The 19,090-nt window shown below is 42.1% G+C and overlaps 1 protein-coding gene across 4 annotated transcripts in view; it reads left to right on the forward strand.

The window, feature by feature from the left end:
* Positions 1-19,090, forward strand: part of FGF14 (fibroblast growth factor 14) — a 455,302-nt gene that overhangs the window by 301,430 nt on the left and 134,782 nt on the right. Inside the window, exon 1 of one of the 4 annotated variants that reach the window (XM_068162886.1) lies at positions 8,912-9,114. The exons of the other annotated variants lie outside the window; for them this stretch is intronic. Coding sequence (XP_068018987.1) covers positions 8,922-9,114 — 193 coding nt within the window. The 5' untranslated portion in view covers positions 8,912-8,921. Of the gene's footprint in view, positions 1-8,911; positions 9,115-19,090 lie in introns of those variants that run through there. 4 annotated transcript variants of the gene reach the window in all.

Raw genomic sequence — 19,090 nt, forward strand, 5'->3', positions numbered from 1 at the left:
ACATTTTGATAGTTGTCTGTATAACTAATCATCTAATATAGATTAATTTATTCTTGCATATACATGAATCATATTTAATCCTTCTCGTGTCTTGGATCCTAATATGTAAATTTAACTTAGATATGTGACAGTTTTAGGCTGTGCCTTTACGAAAAGGACAGCTACAGAATTCTCTAGCTGAATGTTTAGACGTAAAACAGAAAACAAAGATAATTCTAAACTAATTTCATTGGTAGATCAGTAGAATGTAGCTTTAAGAACTTACAGTCTGTCTTCAGTCTTCTCTTTCTGTTCTTGGCCAGCCTACATGCAACTGACCTTGGACTGAAACTGATGAGATAAGAGAACTAACTTTCTTAACAACTGCTTTAAGCTAACAAAATTTCCCTTAATATCCTTTTTTTTTCATCTAGTTAGCTTGGACAAGAAAGTGGGGGAAGAGAGGGGTTTTGGGGGATCCCGAGGGGGGATTCTCCTTGGGAGGGTTTTTCTGCATTCTTTCCTGTGAATTTTATATATATTGTAAATACTGTATATTTTCTATATATTCATTGCATTTCATTATTGCTTCTAAAATACAGCTTTTCATTCGCTTCTCCAACTGAGTTTAGCTGTGCTTTATGTGGTGGGAGGATCAAACCTTCACACTACCACAAGACACTTGAATTACAGTCCACCAAAAGTTTCATCAACCTTCAGTAGTCATTTCAGTACATTTCATTATTTATATTTCAGTAAATATAAATATCAATACCAACAAATCTTCAGAATCACAACCTTAGTTAGATAGAACATTCTGGTAATCAATCTGTTGTCTTATTAAAAACATTGGGATGTTGAATAAATTAATCCATCAGATTTTATAAACAAGCATTTTTTCCCTTGCTGAGATATCTCTTCTGGAATGACATTAGATTTTTCCAATGGCCCAGATATACTCTTATACATATCTTGCAATTGTTTGCCTGAACTGGTACTTTCACCCCTAAAGTAGCCTTCCCAGTTTCAATGTAAGTTTTAGGAGTAAGGTTTGCAACTATAACACACACCGTCTTCAAAAGAAAACAACATCAAAACCACAAAACAAAACCCAATCAAACCCCATAAAAAACAAACAAACAACCCCTTCCGCACAACAGAAAAAAACCCACCCTTCCAAAAAGAAACCAATCAAACCAACAAACAAGCAAACCCACCCCAAACCCCCACACTTTTTCAGGGACATGGAATTACCTTGAACTCTTTAAAGTCTGGAAGAACTTCTAGATTTACAATACTTTACCACTGAATTCTAGAATATAAAATAGATTGACTGTTGAGGTTGGACTAGGTGATCTTCAGAGGTCACTTCCAATGCCTACAATTCTATGTTTCTGGGATAATTTTTTTTCAATCAAATGTTGAACCATGGTTGTCACTTTGATGAAGGCTAGAAAAACAGCATCTACCCAGACAGAGTTGCTGCATCAGCATGCCAGAGTCCAGGCTGCCAGCTGCAGAGAGTGCTTCAGCCTGGCACTTGGAATAGAGGGGGAAGGAGAGAACACCTGTGTCAGGTGTGACCAGGGGAACTTTCTCCTCAGTCTGGTGGCGGAGCTGAAGGAGGAGGTATCTAGGCTGAAGTCAATAAGGGAAAGCGAAAGGGAGCTAGATATGTGGAAGAAGGCTCTGCAGATCTCCCCTGCTGAGGGAAGGGTCCCTGGAAACAGGGAGGGATGAATACAGGTCCCTGCCAGGGGTGGCAAGAGAAATCCATCCTGGCCCTCTCCTCCTCTTCCACTGCCCTTGCAGAATAAGTATGAGGCCCTGCAGGCTGAGGGCAGTGGGAATGAGAGGGCCGAGGAGCAGCCATCCGGAGAGGAGCCTAAGGCCAAGCGGTCCCCACCAACTATAACGACCAGCTCCACTATGAAAAAGATAAGGGTTATAGTTGCTGGGGACTCTCTCGTGGGGGGTACTGAGGGACCCATATGTCGTCCTGACCCATCCCACAGGGAGGTCTTCTCCCTACCCAGGACACGGGTTAGGGACATTACAAGGAAACTCCTAAAGTTAATCCAGCCCTCTGACTATTACCTTCCGCTGGTAATACAAGCTGGGAGTGACGAAATTGACAAGAAGGACACCAGGGCAATTAAAAAAGAGTTCGAGGCCCTTGGGCAATTGATTGATGGGGCAGGAGCTCAAGTGGTGTTCTGCTTAGTTCCCTCACTGGCAGGGGTGTACACTAAGAGGAACAGGAGAACCCACACCATCAACAATTGGCTCAGGGGATGATGCCAGCAGTGGAATTTTGGTTTCTTTGATCATGGGACAACTTTTACTGCACCCGACCTGCTGGGTCCTGATGGGGTAAAATAATCTAGAAAGAGTAAGAGTCCTAGCACTAAAGTTGGCAGGGTTCATTAAGAGGGCTTTAAACTAGGTCTGAATGGGGTGGGTGAGGATATCGGTCCCTCTGCAGAGGAAAGAGTAGGGCACACGGTAGGGTCAGTTGAGAAGTCAGGAACCCAGCTGCGATGCATGTACACCAATGCACGCAGCCTGGGCAATAAGCAAGAGGAGCTGGAAGTCCTGGTCCACCAGCGTGACTATGATATAGTCACCATCTCAGAAACATGGTGGGATAACACACACGATTGGAGTGCTACACTGAGGGGTTACAGGCTAAAGGAGAGACAGGCAAGGGAGAAGAGGAGGAGGGGTGGATTTGTATATTAGGGAGTCACTCTCTGCCACAGAACTTGAGGTGAAAAATGAAGGGATTGAGAGCCTGTGGGTTAAAATCAGAGGGCAGCCTAACAAATCTGACATCCTGGTTGGAGTCTGTTATAGACCACCCAACCAGGATGAGGAGGCAGACGAATTATTCTATAAGCACCTGGAGACTGTCTCAAGATCATCAGATCTTGTCCTTGTGGGTGACTTCAACCTGCCAGGTATCTGCTGGGAACGTAATTCAGCAGAGAGGAGGCAGTCCAGAAAATTCCTGGAGCACATGGAGGACTGCTTCCTGATGCAGCTGTTAAGTGAACCTACCAGGAGTCAGGTTCTGCTTGACCTGCTGTTCTCCAATAGAGAAGAGCTGGTGGGAGATGTGACCGTGGGAGGCTGCCTAGGGTGCAGTGACCATGAGATACTGAAGTTTTCAATATGCAGGGAGATAGAGAGGAGCACCAACAGAACCTTCACCTTGGATTTCCGGAGGGCAAACTTCAGCCTGTTTAAGGAACTTATTTGCAAAGTTCCCTGGGTATCAACCCTCAAGAACTGAGGGGTCGAGGATGGTTGGACCTACTTCAAACAGGAGCTCTTGAAGGCACAGGAGCTGGCAGTTCCCATGTGCCATAAGATGAGCCGGCGGGGAAGGCAGCTGGCCTGGATCAACAAGCAGCTCCTGGAGGATCTAAGGGGAAAAAAGAGGCTGTATCACCATTGGAAGGAGGGGAAGGCTTCTTGAAGTATCTTTAAGGAAGTTGTTAGATTATGTAGGAAAAAAATTAGAGAGGCAAAGGCCCAGCTGGAACTGAAGCTGGCCACCTCTGTGAAAGACAATAAAAAAGCATTTTTACAAATATATTAACACTAAAAAGAAGGGCAAGAAGAACCTCCACTCTTTATTGGACCTGGAGGGGAACACTGTGACTGAAGATGAGGAAAAGGCTAAGGTCCCGAACACCTTCTTTGCCTCAATTTTTAACAGCAAGGCAGGAGTTCAGGACGAGTGGCCTCCGGAGCTGGGCGATGGGGTCGGGGAGCAGTGTAATGCCCTGGAAATCCATGAGGAATTAGTCCGGGACCTGCTGAGCCACTTGGACACTCACAAGTCCATGGGACCAGATGGGATCCATCCTAGGGTGCTGAGAGAGCTGGCAGATGAGCTGGCCAAGCTGCTCTCCGTCATTTTCCAATAGTCCTGGCTTACCAGTGAGGTCCCAGATGACTGGAAACTGGCCAATGTGGTTCCCATCCACAAGAAGGGTCGGATGGAGGAACCTGGAAACTACAGGCCAGTCAGCCTGACCTCAGTGCCAGGGAAAATGATGGAGCAGGTTATCTTGGCAGCAATAACTGCGCACCTGAAAGATGGCCAAGGGCTGAGGTCCAGCCAACATGGATTTAGGAAGGGCAGATCCTGCCTCTCCGACCTGATCTTCTTCTATGATCAGGTGAACCACCTGGTGGATGTGATTTACCTGGACTTCAGCAAGGCCTTTGACACCGTCCCCCACAGCAAACTGCTGGCTAAGCTGTCAGCTCATGGCTTGGACAGCAACACTCTGTGCTGGGTTAGGAACTGGCTGGAGGGCCAAGCCCAGAGAGTGGTGGTGAATGGTGCCACATCTAGCTGGCAGCCAGTCACCAGTGGCATCCTCCAGGGATCAGTGCTGGGCCCCATCCTTTTTAACATCTTCATTGATGATCTGGGTGAGGGGATTGAGACAGTCATCAGCAAATTTACAGATGACACCAAGTTGGGAGCAGATGTTGGTCAGTTAGAGGACAGAAAGGCTCTGCAGAGGGACCTTGATCGACTGGACAGATGGGCTGAGTCCAACAGGATGGCATTCAACAAGTCCAAGTGCCGGGTGCTGCACTTTGGCCATGGCAACCCCATGCAGAGCTATCGGCTGGGGTTGGAGTGGCTGGAGAGCTCCCAAATAGAGAGGGACCTGGGGGTACTGATTGACAGCCACCTGAACATGAGCCAGCAGTGTGCCCAGGTGGCCAAGAGGGCCAATGGTATCCTGGCCTGCTTTAGGAATAGTGTGACCAGCAGGAGCCGGGAAGTCATTGTGCCCCTGTACTCTGCATTGGTTAGGCCACACCTTGAGTCCTGTGTCCAGTTCTGGGCCCCTCAGTTTAAGAAGGACGTCGAGACATTTGAATGTGTCCAGAGAAAGGCAACAAGGCTGATGAGAGGCCTTGAGCATAAGCCCTATGAGGAGAGGCTGAGGGAGGGGAGCTGGGATTGTTTAGCCTGGAGAAGAGGAGGCTCAGGGGTGACCTCATTGCTCTCTACAACTACCTGAAAGGTGGTTGTAGCCAGGAAGGTGTTTGTCTCTTCTCCCTATCAACCAGCACCAGAACAAGAGGACACAGTCTCAAGCTGTGCCAGGGGAAGTTTAGGCTCGAGGTGAGGAGAAAGTTCTTCATCGAGAGAGTCATTCGTCATTGGAATGGGCTGCCCAGGGAGGTGGGGGAGTCGCTGTCCCCGGAGGTGTTCAAGAGGGGATTGGACGTGGCACTTGGTGCCACGGTCTAGTCATGAGGTCTGTGGTGACAGGTTGGACTTGATGATCTTTGAGGTCTCTTCCAACCTTTGTGATACTGTGATACTGTGACTTCATGTCATGATATTCTAGCATGTGTGATCTAGAATACGTGCTGTGCGTGCCTACTGTTGGCAAGCAAGTGTATTAAAATCTTTACCAGAGCTCATGTAACTAAAACATATTTAGTAGTAATGTAATAATCTAGCATTTTACACTTCTAGAGAATATACAGTTGTAAGGAATCTGAGGTGGTTTTATTATGGTTTTATTTGTTTTGAGTTTTATATGAAGAATGGTTGCAGGACATCTGGGAGGAAAAAATGTGGGTGGAGTGTGTGTATGTGGCAACATACTTGTAAAAAAACATTTTTGTTTATATTGAAACATTTTAGGGGGAAAAAAAAAAAAAGAATTCTGTAGAGTTTTCATTCTGCATTGATGAAAAATGACTCTGTAGCTTGTAACTCTCACCTAATTCAAAACATACAAGAAGTGATAAAATAGGTAAGTAAATATATATAAATAAATAACTCCAGAATATGGTTTGTCCCAAGTAATACTGCAAAAAATAAATTTTAGAAATAATAGCTTTTCATACTCTTATGTAAAGTAAAACACATATTTTATGCGTAGTTTGCATCTGTTGAATATTTTTCTCTAAAATTCATTCACTTTCTCTAAAGATTTGAAACTGTTTTCAAACATTTAGAGAAAGATCTTTAGAGAAAAATCCTGAAATCCATGATAAATTAGCAATTTGAAATTAACAGATGGGAAAACAGAAAGTATTGAAAATTCCCTCTTTTGCTTTTAATAGTTTGGTTTCATATACAGAGATGAGTTAATCAGAAATAAAATTTTATTTCAATGTAGCAAGTGTATATTTCCATTTGCCCTAAATGCATAATCTTCTGCAATTATTAGTCTTTAGGGTAGCTGGTATGTTCATACTTCTACAACCTGTCTGTTAGCAAAACCTTCACTTTGACTAGATTTGCACATACTTTATCACAGGTTAGGACAGCAGATGGCTCTCTTGAGTTTTCTTTGCAAAACCTCAAGTTGTAAACAACTGCTGTGCATTTCTGAGATGCGAGTAGAAAGCTATTGTTTTGATCTCTGGAGTCAAAACCACATTGTCTTCTGTCTAAAGGCATACTGCCCATTCTCACCTTCATTCCTTTCTTTGCCACCACCCCGAGCACCTTATCATTGAGAAATGTCAATGTGTTTTGGCAAAGGGCCAGGATTTGAAGGCAGCTACGGAAAAGGAACAATAGTAGTAAAGAGTATGCAGTGAATAGCATAAAAAAAGTCTTTCCTGCAAAAGGAAACATAGAACCGTTTTCCATCTTTTGGGGGAGTTTCTCATGTAAAAGTTAGAGCTGTATGTATTCCCCTCCTAAATTCCTATAAAAATTAAAGATAGTGGAGGCTTGGCTTTTATTTCACTCTGTTCCCTCTCATTCATCCCTTTGTTTGGAGCCAGGTCGAGCAGGAGGCTTTTGGCTGAGTCTTGTTCCCTCCCCCGCGGATGGCAGGGAATGTTTCAGGACGTCTCTGCTCCACTGTCCGGGGTGCTGAACGCAGATCGCTACGGGGGTTGGGAGCCGGGGGATGATAAGGGGGAGTGTTTGAGCAATGGAGAGGCATTTGGAGGAGTGCTTCTGTCTTGAGGAGTCTTAAGAAAGGCAACACAGCATCTTGTTTGCTGCTGGGAAGTCAGGGAAACGGGAACAGTATGCAAAACTATTACAGTGAAATTTAAATTAAAAAAAAAAAAACACAACCCTCTAATTGCATTAGTTAAGGCAATTGTAATCGTTGTGAGGAATTGCTGCTCTGTAAAAAATTGCCAGATAGAAAATCCAATGCGTTTTAGTTGAATCTCTTTAGAGACACTTTTAAATAGAATTAAAATGTATTATCCAGATCCGATTGTGGATGTTCTGCTCCAAGTTGGTCTTGTATTAATACAAAATCCCTGTATAAGGGAGTTCCCACCATACACTTTTGCCCTCTGTATAAAAATAGCCCTTTGTAGATTAAAGGATTTAGGGAAATCATCAGAGATGCAGAAGCCTCTGCTGAGAGAGGAGCCTACTCTTATCTATGAGATGTCATATTTTACATGGCATTTATTATCTATGGTGTGTTGTGAACTCCTCGGGGCAGAGACTCTTTAGGCATTCTGTGTCTAGCGAGTTCGGCTGGTGCTTTCTTGTTCAGGTGTTACAAGACATATATTAGGAAGAGGGGGAAAAAAATAATGTTACATGGTGCTGCAGATTGATACATTTATCTACTGCGGCTGTTTGTGGGGGCCCTATGGAATTTCTTGGTGTTTCTGAAACCTCAGAAATCAGTTCACGTTCTAAGTTAAAATCTGCTGGTACTATAACCTTTCCTCCTAAGAGGTGTGTGTTGGTTTGGGTTGGAATGTCCTCTCAGCCTCGTAGGTGTTTCTTCCTCACGGCTCTAAATCCTTTGCATGCAGCAGAAACCCCTCTCCCGTTGGACTACACTCCCAGCCTCGTTAGCTCCTGGGGTGCAGGACGCCCACAATTGAGAAGCTCACTCGCCTTACTCTCCCCCTAGGCTTTCCCAGCCTTGGCAACGGGACAGGTGCCGGTGCCACCGCTGTGTGTGGCGTGGGGGCCGCCCTAGGGCAAGCCGGCAGGCAGCCAGTGCCAAGGAGCTGGCGAGGGGGTCCGTATGAAGGTGCTACGGTGGGCGATTGAGGACAGAGAGGGCTATACGCCCCACCCCAGCAGCGCCCAGCGGCCTCCTCCCTCGCGGGAGGTAGCCCTGCACAAAGCCGTCCGGAAAGCCAAGGGGGAGCAGTGGCAGCTGACGGCGGATCCACCGGGAACTCCCTGGTCCCCTCCAGAAAACTGCAACAGCAACAACCTCTTCCCTCCGCCCCCCTTTGCTTTATTCTCTTGCCTTTTCCACGTCCCTCCTCCAGCCCCTGCACCCTTGCCGCCCCTGGCCTTGGAGAGGACAAAAAAAAGCTCCAGCGGTGCGTGCCGCTGTGTGTGTGTGCGTGTGTGTATGTGTGTGTGTGTGTAGGGGAGGCTGGAGCGGGGTGGGACTGAAGCGCCGTGATTACAGCTCTCCCCAGAGAAGAAGATTGCTCTCTCCAGATGCTGATTTCTGAAGCACTTGGCAATCATCAGGCGGGAGCCTGAGAGAGGCGGCGGTAGCCGCCCCGGCCGCGGCGATGGCAGCGGCGGGCGAGGGGGCAGCAGCGCGGGGCTGAGGGGCAGCAGCGCGGGGCTGAGGGGCAGCCTCGCGAGGTGACGCTGCCGGCCGGACCTGAGCTGACCGGGCGCGGCTGTGCCCCGAGTCCCGCTCGCTCCGCGCCGCCAGCCCGCTCGCAGACGCTCGTCGCCCGAGCAGGTGGCCCTGCGCCGGGGCACAGCGGGAGGGGCGCCGGGGCACCCATGTGGTGACCCGCGGCGGTGACAGCTCCCACGGGCGGCAGGGCAGGGGTGCCTTTCTGCAGCCGCGCCTCGGGTCGGAGGAGGCTCCCGCTCGCCCGTCCTTCTGGGCATGGGTCCCCGCCGAGGCTGAGCGCCCCGCCGCTGCCCTCCCCACTGCCCGTCGCGGCGCCGGCCGACTTGGGCGAGCCGGCGATCAGCCATGGCAGCGGCCATCGCCAGCGGCTTGATCCGCCAGAAGCGGCAGGCGAGGGAGCAGCACTGGGACCGGCCCTCGGCCAGCAGGAGGCGGAACAGCCCCAACAAGAACCGCGGGCTCTGCAACGGCAACCTGGTGGACATTTTCTCCAAGGTCCGCATCTTCGGACTCAAGAAGAGGCGGTTGCGGCGCCAAGGTGCGTCCCTGTGGCCGGGCCCGCCCGCGGGTTTCCAAGGCGGGCGGGCGGGCGGGAGGTGGCAACCTGTGGCGAGAAAGTTCCCGGGCCGGGCGCGGCAGCGGCGGCACCAACGGCCGCCTCGGCTTCTGTCAGCGGGCGCCTCCCGGCTCCCTGCGGCCGAAGGGCTCCGCGAGCTGAGGGGTGCAGCAGCCGTCCCGAAGCCCCTCTATTGGGACCCCTCTTTGCTGCCCGGCGCTGCCTGCGCTGGGCAAGCAGCTGCCTGCCTGCTTCCGTCGCCGCCCCTCTCGAGGCACTGGGGCCGACGGGCCCAAGCCGCCGTGGGGCTCCGGTGTTGGTTACGGCAGGTGGGCTCCAGGACAGGAAGCCTCCCGGGGGAGGTGGCCAGCGTGGCATGAAACCAGGCCCGTCGCCCTGCGTGTCCCCGCTTTGCTGTGTTTTTCCTTAAAGGACAAAGAGCACACAACGTGGAAAGCTTGTAAAGTACCTGAGGACCGTCGCCCCCCATTCCCTTCTTGAGCTGCCCGCTTGGCTTTGGTAGGCATAGCTTGGCTGTAGAGCAGTGGTCTCGCTTCCCATTGCCTTCGCAGTCACCAAAGAGAGAGAAACGGCAGAGCCGGCATCTATGGGAGGGCCGCTCTGCATCCCTGTGGGTGCCCGGGTATGAGTCTGCCGGTCTCCTGCCCATTCCAGGTTAGGGTCTCATCATACAGACCAACAAGTTAGCCCAGCAGTTCTTTTACAAGGTAGATGGCCACTACGTAACGGAGATGACTAAAACGAGTACTGTGGTGACTGCATTCTACCTAGTATTTTCTGCTAGAACCCTAGAAATAAAAGGAGTGAAGTTGTATTGCAATGGCATATATATATATATTTTTTTTTTTTTTTTTTTTTTTTAATTTTGTGGTATTGAACTCAGTGTTTAGAAATAGGGGTGACTTCTTTTGTACTTGTCCTCAGGAAGTAATCAGTTTTAGAGCAAAAGGTTTGTATCATGGAGAGTGAAAATGTTAATAATTGCTCAAAACATGGCTAATATCTACTAGTTAAAGAACAAGTTACTGTCTGTTATTTTAGGGAATGCCACCCTGTGTTGTAATTTGGTATGTGTAGTATAGCTCATCTTCAGGTTGGGTTGGAGGATGATTTTTAAGAAGCATCACAAGTGATCTGCCCTGATAGAGCCTTCCTGCTGGTTATCCATGCTTCATACTTGAAATAGCATAAATTGACAAAATCTGTACAATATCATTTTTTACAGGGCTTTATTACTGTAAGAATAATTTATTGTAACTCCTAATGCAAGCTAAATCTTGCCATTTTTAGATAGTACAGTGCTAGAGGTTAAATGAGTGAGAACATGTCAGTGTCAAAAGCTCTGGTGGCTTATTTTTAGGCATTCTGCTTAGAAAGAAGACTGGTCAATCTATGTATGTGATATTTGTTCATGAAAACAAGTTTAGGGAGATTTGCTTACTGAGCAATTGTTCTTGAGCACCTAAGCCATATTATTTGGGGGAAAATCTCTGTAGTTGACTATATTATGGTCTGAAGAGGAGATGACTGTCTTATAGCACTGAGATACCAGACATTTTCCGAAGTTGGAAGGGTCGTTAAAGAGACTTGCGAACTCATCCTTTTTTTTCATTCATCCATTCCTTCATTCATTTTTCATAAGGCACTTTGTGACATTCTTAAAAAGAACTGGATTAGAATATATTCAGCTGTCAGTTTATACTACTGGTAGAGATTATTTCAGTAGGAATAATTAGAACAAGGGCTATTCACTAGTAAAGTATGCAGCATCCGATCCCTGAGTTTATTTCCTTTAAGAATACTTCAAATGCAGACATGTTGGTATTTACTCAGTAATTTGCATTCAGGTCTCATCCTTAGGAATTCCTTCTGAAAAAAATAAACATTGTGCCTCTTCCTGTGTATGTTCATGATGTGTAAAGTGATAAATGGAGTACCTGTGGATTCAAAGTTGCATACTATTTAGTACAGAAACTGAAGAAACAATCAAGGAGAAGTCATTACTGTAGTATCTCATGCAGAATCATTTAGAACAAATAATTGTTTGGAAACCCCTCATTTTATAAGTCTTACTGCTATAAAAGTAGACGTTATGAAAATATGAATTCTAAAATGAAGATCTATGAGAGTCTTTTTGTAGTTTTAATAAACTGAGTTAAATGACCACTGAATTCTTCACTGAAACCATATTGTCAAATGCAATAAAGTAAGTGTTTGCCAAACAAGACAGGTTAATTTCCAAACATCAGTTGTCAGATGCTGTGGGATTTTGACAAATAAACTTTGTGTAAAGTATATACGGAGTGTCAGGAGAGCATTGTGAAAAATGAGCTAATTGAACTGTGACACACCACCCATAGCATTCTTGTACAACTCACTGGAAGAGTAGAGTTATAATATAAAAATACCTGTTGTCTAGAACAGTAAAAGATAGTATGTGTTTCTTATGGAATTAAAAATATTTTGCTTTGAACTTTGATATGAAAAATAAGTGTCTTCCCACCTTTAAAAAATAGTCAAGCTGCAAAAAACTAGTAATGCTGCTTTTAAAATTAACAACACACATTTACTCTTGTACATGCATGTGTGTGTAAATTAGATAAATGGAGTGCATAATGTATGCACACCTATCAACATGTTAGCAAACTTTTGAAAATTCTATTTATTTTTAACTCTTCTTAAAAAATGCCTGCTAGTTCTGTTCTTATTCAGTAGGATTTATTTGTGAACAAATGAAGTTTTAATGCATACATAACAGGCTAAAATATCATATGTATCCCCTACTGAATGTAAGATTTTTCTGACATCATGACTGATTTTCTGGACATGCTTATGGTTCTTTCTTTAGCAGCATACTGAAATATCAACAGGAGAGTATTTTAGAAGACTTAACATTTAGGAAGGGTAGCATTAAATGTACATGCAGGAACTCAGGGTATAGGCTAATATTTTGTGTATCTGCTTATATATTTGCTGTAATGATGGACACAAAAGTAATTTTAAATGGCTGTTCTGAAACTTTGGTTGATGAATGAAACTGGCAAAGTGATTTCTGTGGGAAACTTGTCTGATAATCTACTGAGTGGATAGAATAGAACAGAATGAACCAGGTTGGAAAAGCCCTTCAAAATCATCAAGTCCAACCAATCATCCAACATTATCAAATAACTAAATCATAGCACCAAGTGCCCCTCCAGTCTCTTCATAAACACCTCCAATGATGGTGACTCCACCACCTCCCTGGGTAGCCCATTCCAACGGCAAATCACTCTTTCTGTGAAGTACTTCTTCCTAACATCCATCCTAAACCTCCCTTGGCGCAGCTTGAGACTGTGTCCTCTTGTTCCATTGGTGGTTGCCTGGGAGACCAACCCCCACAGCTTTGATTCATATTTTTTAGCATTATGGTATTTCAAATTTACTTAATCCTTATTTCATCCTACTTGTGATCTGGTGAAGAAACCACTTTCATAAACTCTGGGTAGCAATGAAACCAAGGTCTTGCCTGACACTGATGCCAGACATCAATCAGTTATGAATCATCCTGGTCCTGGATTAGACATTGTTCAGTTATAATGGTTTAATTTATGTTAATCGCCAGTGAGAGAATTGACAGACAAGATTGTGACTCTTCATGTGAAATAACCTTATACAACCTGAGGCTACCCAGTAATAATAACAAAATAAATGTCAGTTCTTCACCTCATGCAACAACAGTGCACAGAGATTAAAAATGCGTGCTTATCACTAGTGCAAATTCACAGTTTCTTAGCTTGTATTTTCATCTACAGATCCAGCTTCTTTGCTAATCTGAAATATCATCATTTGGTTAATTAGGTCCTTTGAGAGTATTCTACTGGAAAATACTCAACATTTAAATATATTAAAACCCAAGTGTCATGTTTACTGCTTCTGCGTGTTAATACCACACTAACACTTCTAAATTTATACATAGAGTGTATGAATTTTCAAATGACTTGGCCTCTAATTTTGTACATTAATATTTATGAGAAAGACCTAGGGAACACACAGAAAACACACTAATTAGATTTTATTTTACCTACAAGGGTAATTCAGTTCTCCAAAGAAAGCGTTTTTGGAAAACTCCTCAGTCTGTCAGCTAGTATTTTGTGGCAAATGTGGGAGTGGCCCGTAATCTGAGATGTAAAATAACTCTCCATATACATAGTGCCTTAAGTAGTTTTTAGTTCTGCTACCTGTGGCATGATGTAAATGGTGATCTGTGCACGTGGGTGGACATGCCTCATTTCCCAAAGCTTAAGAAACTTCATCAACCCCCTATCAGTTATCTGCAGCGTCAGATGTTCTGGCTTTCTCAATGTTTTAGCAGACCAAAACTTGTAACTGCTCTCTCTGCTGTGTGACTGACTTAAAAATTAATTTTTCTGTCAGTTCATGGAATTCCAAAGCTACGGCGTTGTCTAGGTGAAAGACTGTATATTGTTCAGGGTGTTGAACTGATATTCCTTAGTCTGCACAATTTTCTTCAAGTGAGACTAATTAACCTACATCCCTTTTCAACTACAATCCCAGTCTTAAGAGTATATGTAAGAAATCCATAATTTCCCAAACTTTTTCCTGCCTTGCTGATAATCTGTTCAAAGGACTGGATAATCATCACAATTTGAAAACAGTAAACATGCTGTATCTCATGTAAAATTTTATAATCATATTTAAATATTTTTTAACATTTGTGTGCTAGACTTAGTGTTGACTTTTCTGTGCATTCTATATTTCACACAGACCCTGTGCTTGATAAGGGCAAGCTTTAAAAAAGGGAATGTAGTAATAGCTGGAAAGTAATTCTTTTAACTGGGTTTGGTGACTCTTAACTGGTGAATGAAATGGTCTTTGAGAGGAAATGGGGAAAATAACTTTAAAATAGTGACACAATTTTAGGGATAATTGATTTTTAGAAATCACTCAAGCATGGGTGATAGAGTAGTGGCCATTTAATATACCTGTAGTTCTGTAGCAATGACATTTCAGAATAGCTCCTATTTTTATGTAAACCAAGTAGAAAAAATTAACTTCACCCATTGTGTATATTAAAATATTGTGCTAAAAGTAGAAATTGGATTATTTTAGAGAGCTGTAAATATTTTCAGTTACATTTTCTAAATATTCTAAGTTTGATTCTAGTTGCAGCCTCAGGTTTCTTTGAAATTTCTCAAGCACTCAACAGTTGTTCTGGCTTGAATTCCTTGCTTGTTTTGTCTATAAAGTACTGTGTTGTTTGGGTTCCTCCTATGTTTTGTAATCTTCAGATGCACAAATTTGCTGTGAAACTGGAGGAACCCATTTTCCCATTTCATAAATATAAGCATTCCTTTTCACCATCTTCACTTGGTAATTGGAGGTTTAACTATTCATTAGCAAATGGACTTGTCATTCTTTAGTAATCTTGCTAGATTCCCAAAGTTTATGCAGTTTCTGTCCACATACAGTAATTTTTCTTTTTTGTTAAAGTGTATCAATTATTTTGTCTATTTAATGCATTGTACAACTGAATAATTTGGTTAATAGAGATATTAAGGGATATTTCAGTATAGGTGGTTTTTGATTCACACTGGTGTAGTGATAGAAGTGTTACAGGAGAGGTCAGGTTTCTGTACTGTATTTGAAGACAATTCTGTCTTCTAACAATATTTGATCTATTAGTGGATACAATTTTTTCAGGATATTTCAGTCTGTTAATTCAAGTTAAACTGAGTACTTGCAACTTATTTTGAATAATAAATTTTCACCTCAGTAGCTTATAAACAGCAGTGATCAATTTTAGTATAGCGCTAACATTCAGAAATTTTATTACAGAAAACTGTACTCATAAAATCTTTTGATTTAGAACCAAAGAGTAGTTTAGAAATTTGAAGATACACAAAACTGTGAGATTGGTTACCCATTTTTCATTATGAGATAACAGAGGCCCATCTTGGTCATATTAAAAGTATTTCCACCTAGGGCAAGTATTAGACTTAAGGACAGAGAGGAAGATATATCCCAATGTCATCTACTGCTACTGTGCCATCAGCTTTTTCTGAAGCCCTTTGAAACCAGTACAGTTTTGTTCTGAAGAATTATTAGTGGTCATTTAGAGCTTATGCTCTGCCATACACAGAAAATTAGTAAAGCTCTGAATTTCTTCAGTGACCTGCTTTCCTTGTATTACGGACCGTAATATTTTTCTACATAATTTCCTGCGGGCCTGAGAAGGAGGGGACGTACAATTTCCTGGTGCCAAGAAAGACACTAGCTGCTTTTGGTGTTGGGATTGAGGAATGAGTAATTGGATCAAGTTAGAGTCATGCAGGAATCAAGTCCAGGACTCTCAAGTTTTGGTTCTGTGTTACAAACTACAGATGAATTCAGCGTATCCTGAAGTAGGTGACATTACTTCAATTACTTCAAGTTGGAGAATCTGCATATTTCAAAGGAAAGATAATATGAGAATGAAAAAAGTAAACAGTAAAATATTGATATAAAATTTAAATAGATTAACTACGTTGAAAAAGAAATACTGAAACCTTTTTCTCTCAAGGTTTTCAGGATCCCAGGTGGTTTTGGTTGCCATTTCATAAAATGATGAAGCTAATAAAGCTAATAGATATTATATTGTTTTTTTTCAGAAAGCTAAAGTAAGCTGACTGAAATTGGGATGCAAATGTTAAACCGTTCACTATATCCTACAGTATAATCTCTGGGATGTAACTAGATTGTACAATTTAATTAAATATGTGGTCTTGATTCTAATCCATTGCCCAGTTGTAGAACTTTTGAAAGTTGCTGTGTGATAAAACTGCTGTAAAATTGAAACAATGTTGGATCTCAGCCTTTAAGATATTAAATCAAACATTTTATATAGTATAATTCAGTATTAAGAAACACAAGCACACAGTCTTTTTCTTTCTGTAGAAGTTAATTTTTAAAAAAGGTTAAAAGTCCTTCTTAATTATAATTTCCATTGCAAAGCCTGCCCTTTGGACTTTATTTTGCAGACTCCCAATATGTGTCCAATATGCCAAGTGTAGATGCGGCTGCACCTGCTATAATGCTTTACAAAACACCTAGTTTTGATTGGTGGACAAAAAAAAAAGAAAACATAAAAGACAAAAAAAAGCAAATGAGAGAAAGCATTTTTTTTTAATTAATCCTGATTTTTAATGGTTCATTGTACAAGTAAACCTGAGTCTCACTTCATGTCTCACTGAAAAAGGACTTTTCAAGCCTCAAGGCATTTTTGTTACTGAATTTCAAAGTCACTTAGCAAACAACAGATATGTCAGGCTTAAGAAAAGGTCAGCAGGTTTCTTTACAGTGGAGATTCATGTGGAACTATCAACCTAGAGGCAGAAGCTGGTACCAGGGTCTCCCTTAACTGTGGTAATGCATACTGAGTATTTCTAGTTTTGTTTTGATGTGAATTTGCACTCCCTGGGTGTTGTAGAGAGACTTGATTCTGTACTTAACATGTAAAACTAGTACAATGGTGAATTTTTTTTATTAAAATTACTATGCTCTTGTTGTAGTATTTTCTGTAATGTCAATGAAAGATCAAAGGGAACTGTTCAGATTTCTGTGAAAAGCAGTAAATTTATGGCTTATATGTATCTTCTTCTGTGAAAACCTTTCATATCTCTATTGCCTAGATTATGTTAAAACTCTTCATTAGAAATATATTCTATAATGAAACAGCAAGTACCTAACAAGTCCGTTTCATCATAATACTTATATTTTCTTTCCAAATCTGTAGCAGTTTTCCACATAAGAACATGCTTAATATTTGTGATTAGAATGTGTGTGAAGTTTATTGGTAATTCATAAAGAAAAGTCTGTTTACTAGAGTATAAATAAAATCGGTATTTATGGGTTTATTTATTTTGGTTTTCATCTATAATTTTTTATTTTTCATTTTGTTTTTAAGAGCAATCTTATAACAAATTGCTATGTTCATAAATGTAGTGAAGTAAGGCTTTTCTCCAATCATTCTCCCTGGTAATCTAAATTCTGTAGTTCATGGATTATAGTTCATAACTCCTCCAAAATCTTGCAATACTTACAGAGAGTTGAATTGTTTGCACTCTTACTTCTTCATGCATTTTTTTTACTTACCTTTTTATTCTCACCTTATGAAGATGATTTTGTGCAGAGATTCCTTTACGGATAAACTTTTCCATGCATTAGATTGGTAAATCCCACTTCATTATTTCTACTAGTTATATTTTAGTTTTCTGGCAAAGTAGAAATAATTTTCACTCCAGAAACTTGGAGTTCCAGTGTCCATATTCTAGTTCCTGTGTCCCTAGACTTTTGCTAAATCAAATGAGCCTCAGTCATAATATTTTGTGCCCCTGGCAGGGAGGTTGGATAAGATGATCTCTATGGTCTCTTCCAGCCAAGGCCATTCTATAATTCTGGGAATATTTAAGGAAGAAAAAAATAATAAATATATGAAACATTTTTATTTCCAGCACTAAAGTTCAGTTGTCCCTAATTTTTCAATTTATGTATATCTAGGAAATTTAATGTTTTATCCTTTTTGTAGATGTACATTTATTCATTAGATTCTGTGGCCCAGATAGCTTATATAGATAAGTGGGATGTGACCACCTAAAAACAGGTATTTTGATGTAATGCACATGATTCTGGAAATCTTTGTAAAATTCATATGTAATGCTCTGTGTAAAAAGTATTCTGTTGTAAATTCTGTGTAAAATGAGCAAAAACCTATTCATGTAAATAAAATAAAATCAATGGATGGCTTGTAGTTATATAAATGACAGCATTCAGAAAACCCCAAATGTTAGTTACAAGCATCTGTCTTTCCTTGGAAACAGTGAATATCACTGTAAAGATAAGATAATTGACTCCAAACCACACAAAGAAAAAACAGGCCATTCCAATTAGCCATACTCTTCACTCTTCTTTCCTTAGAGATACCAGCACTCTCAGATGTTTTTTGCCTGAAAAGTGAACAGAGAAACAAAAAATCATCAGGCTTTACACACAGTTGGTACTAAAATCAGTGTAGGTTAAGCCTGAATAATCTGATTGTAGTTAAACTAAGGTATGAATGGTCATTTGTCGTTTGTCCTAATGACAAAATGGCTGGATCAAGCCAGTAGCCTTCCCAAGGGCCTCAGTTTATTCAGTACAATTCAATCCATCGATCCACCACCCTGTTCACCGGAGTTTTATGTTGTAAACATAATGGCTGAAATGAACTCATGATATAGGCAAACATTTCTGTTGAGTTACTGGGTAGTTTTCTGGGTTGTTGGATGACAGTCATAGATGAACAGTCTAGAATTCAAGTGACAGCAACTAAAACTCCCATGGTTTAAGCAGGCTGAGTTGCCCAAATATGAGGAAAATAGTGAACTTATCCCCAAAAATGTTTATGGCTAGATGTTCTTAACTGTCATTTTGTCAGTTCATTACCAACTTCATTAAGTATCAGTATTTTGATTTTCACAGTTGGCATTTGTTTAAATACAGGGAGAGGTGTAAGGAATGGTCTGCCCAGAGCAGTGGTGGAGTCACCATCCCTGGAGGTGTTTAAGCAGCGTGTGGACCTGGTGTTTAGCGACCTGTTTTAAGTGTTGACCCTGCAGTGCTGTATCGAGGGTTGGATTGGATGATCTCTCCCAACCAGATGGAGTCTGTGAAAATAAACCCATTTTCTACTCGCTGCTGCTGAACGTTTAGTGTTAGTGTAAGTGTGGATTAGAAGTAGGTGGGGGGATGCATTACTAGTAAATTGCCATACAGAAAGCACTCACTACAAATTCTGGCTGAACTTCAAGAAAGGTATTCAGGTGTAGAAAGGGTAAGTTAAATGTGCCTGAGTAAGCTGGCTAGAGATGTAAGTACTTATAGATTAAACAGATTTCTAAAACCAATTTCCTTTTAGTGTTTT

This window comes from Melanerpes formicivorus, unplaced genomic scaffold (genome assembly GCF_026170545.1).
Source record: "Melanerpes formicivorus ecotype bairdi unplaced genomic scaffold, bMelFor1.0.p_v2 SCAF_1, whole genome shotgun sequence".
Classification (NCBI taxonomy): Eukaryota; Metazoa; Chordata; class Aves; order Piciformes; family Picidae; genus Melanerpes; species Melanerpes formicivorus.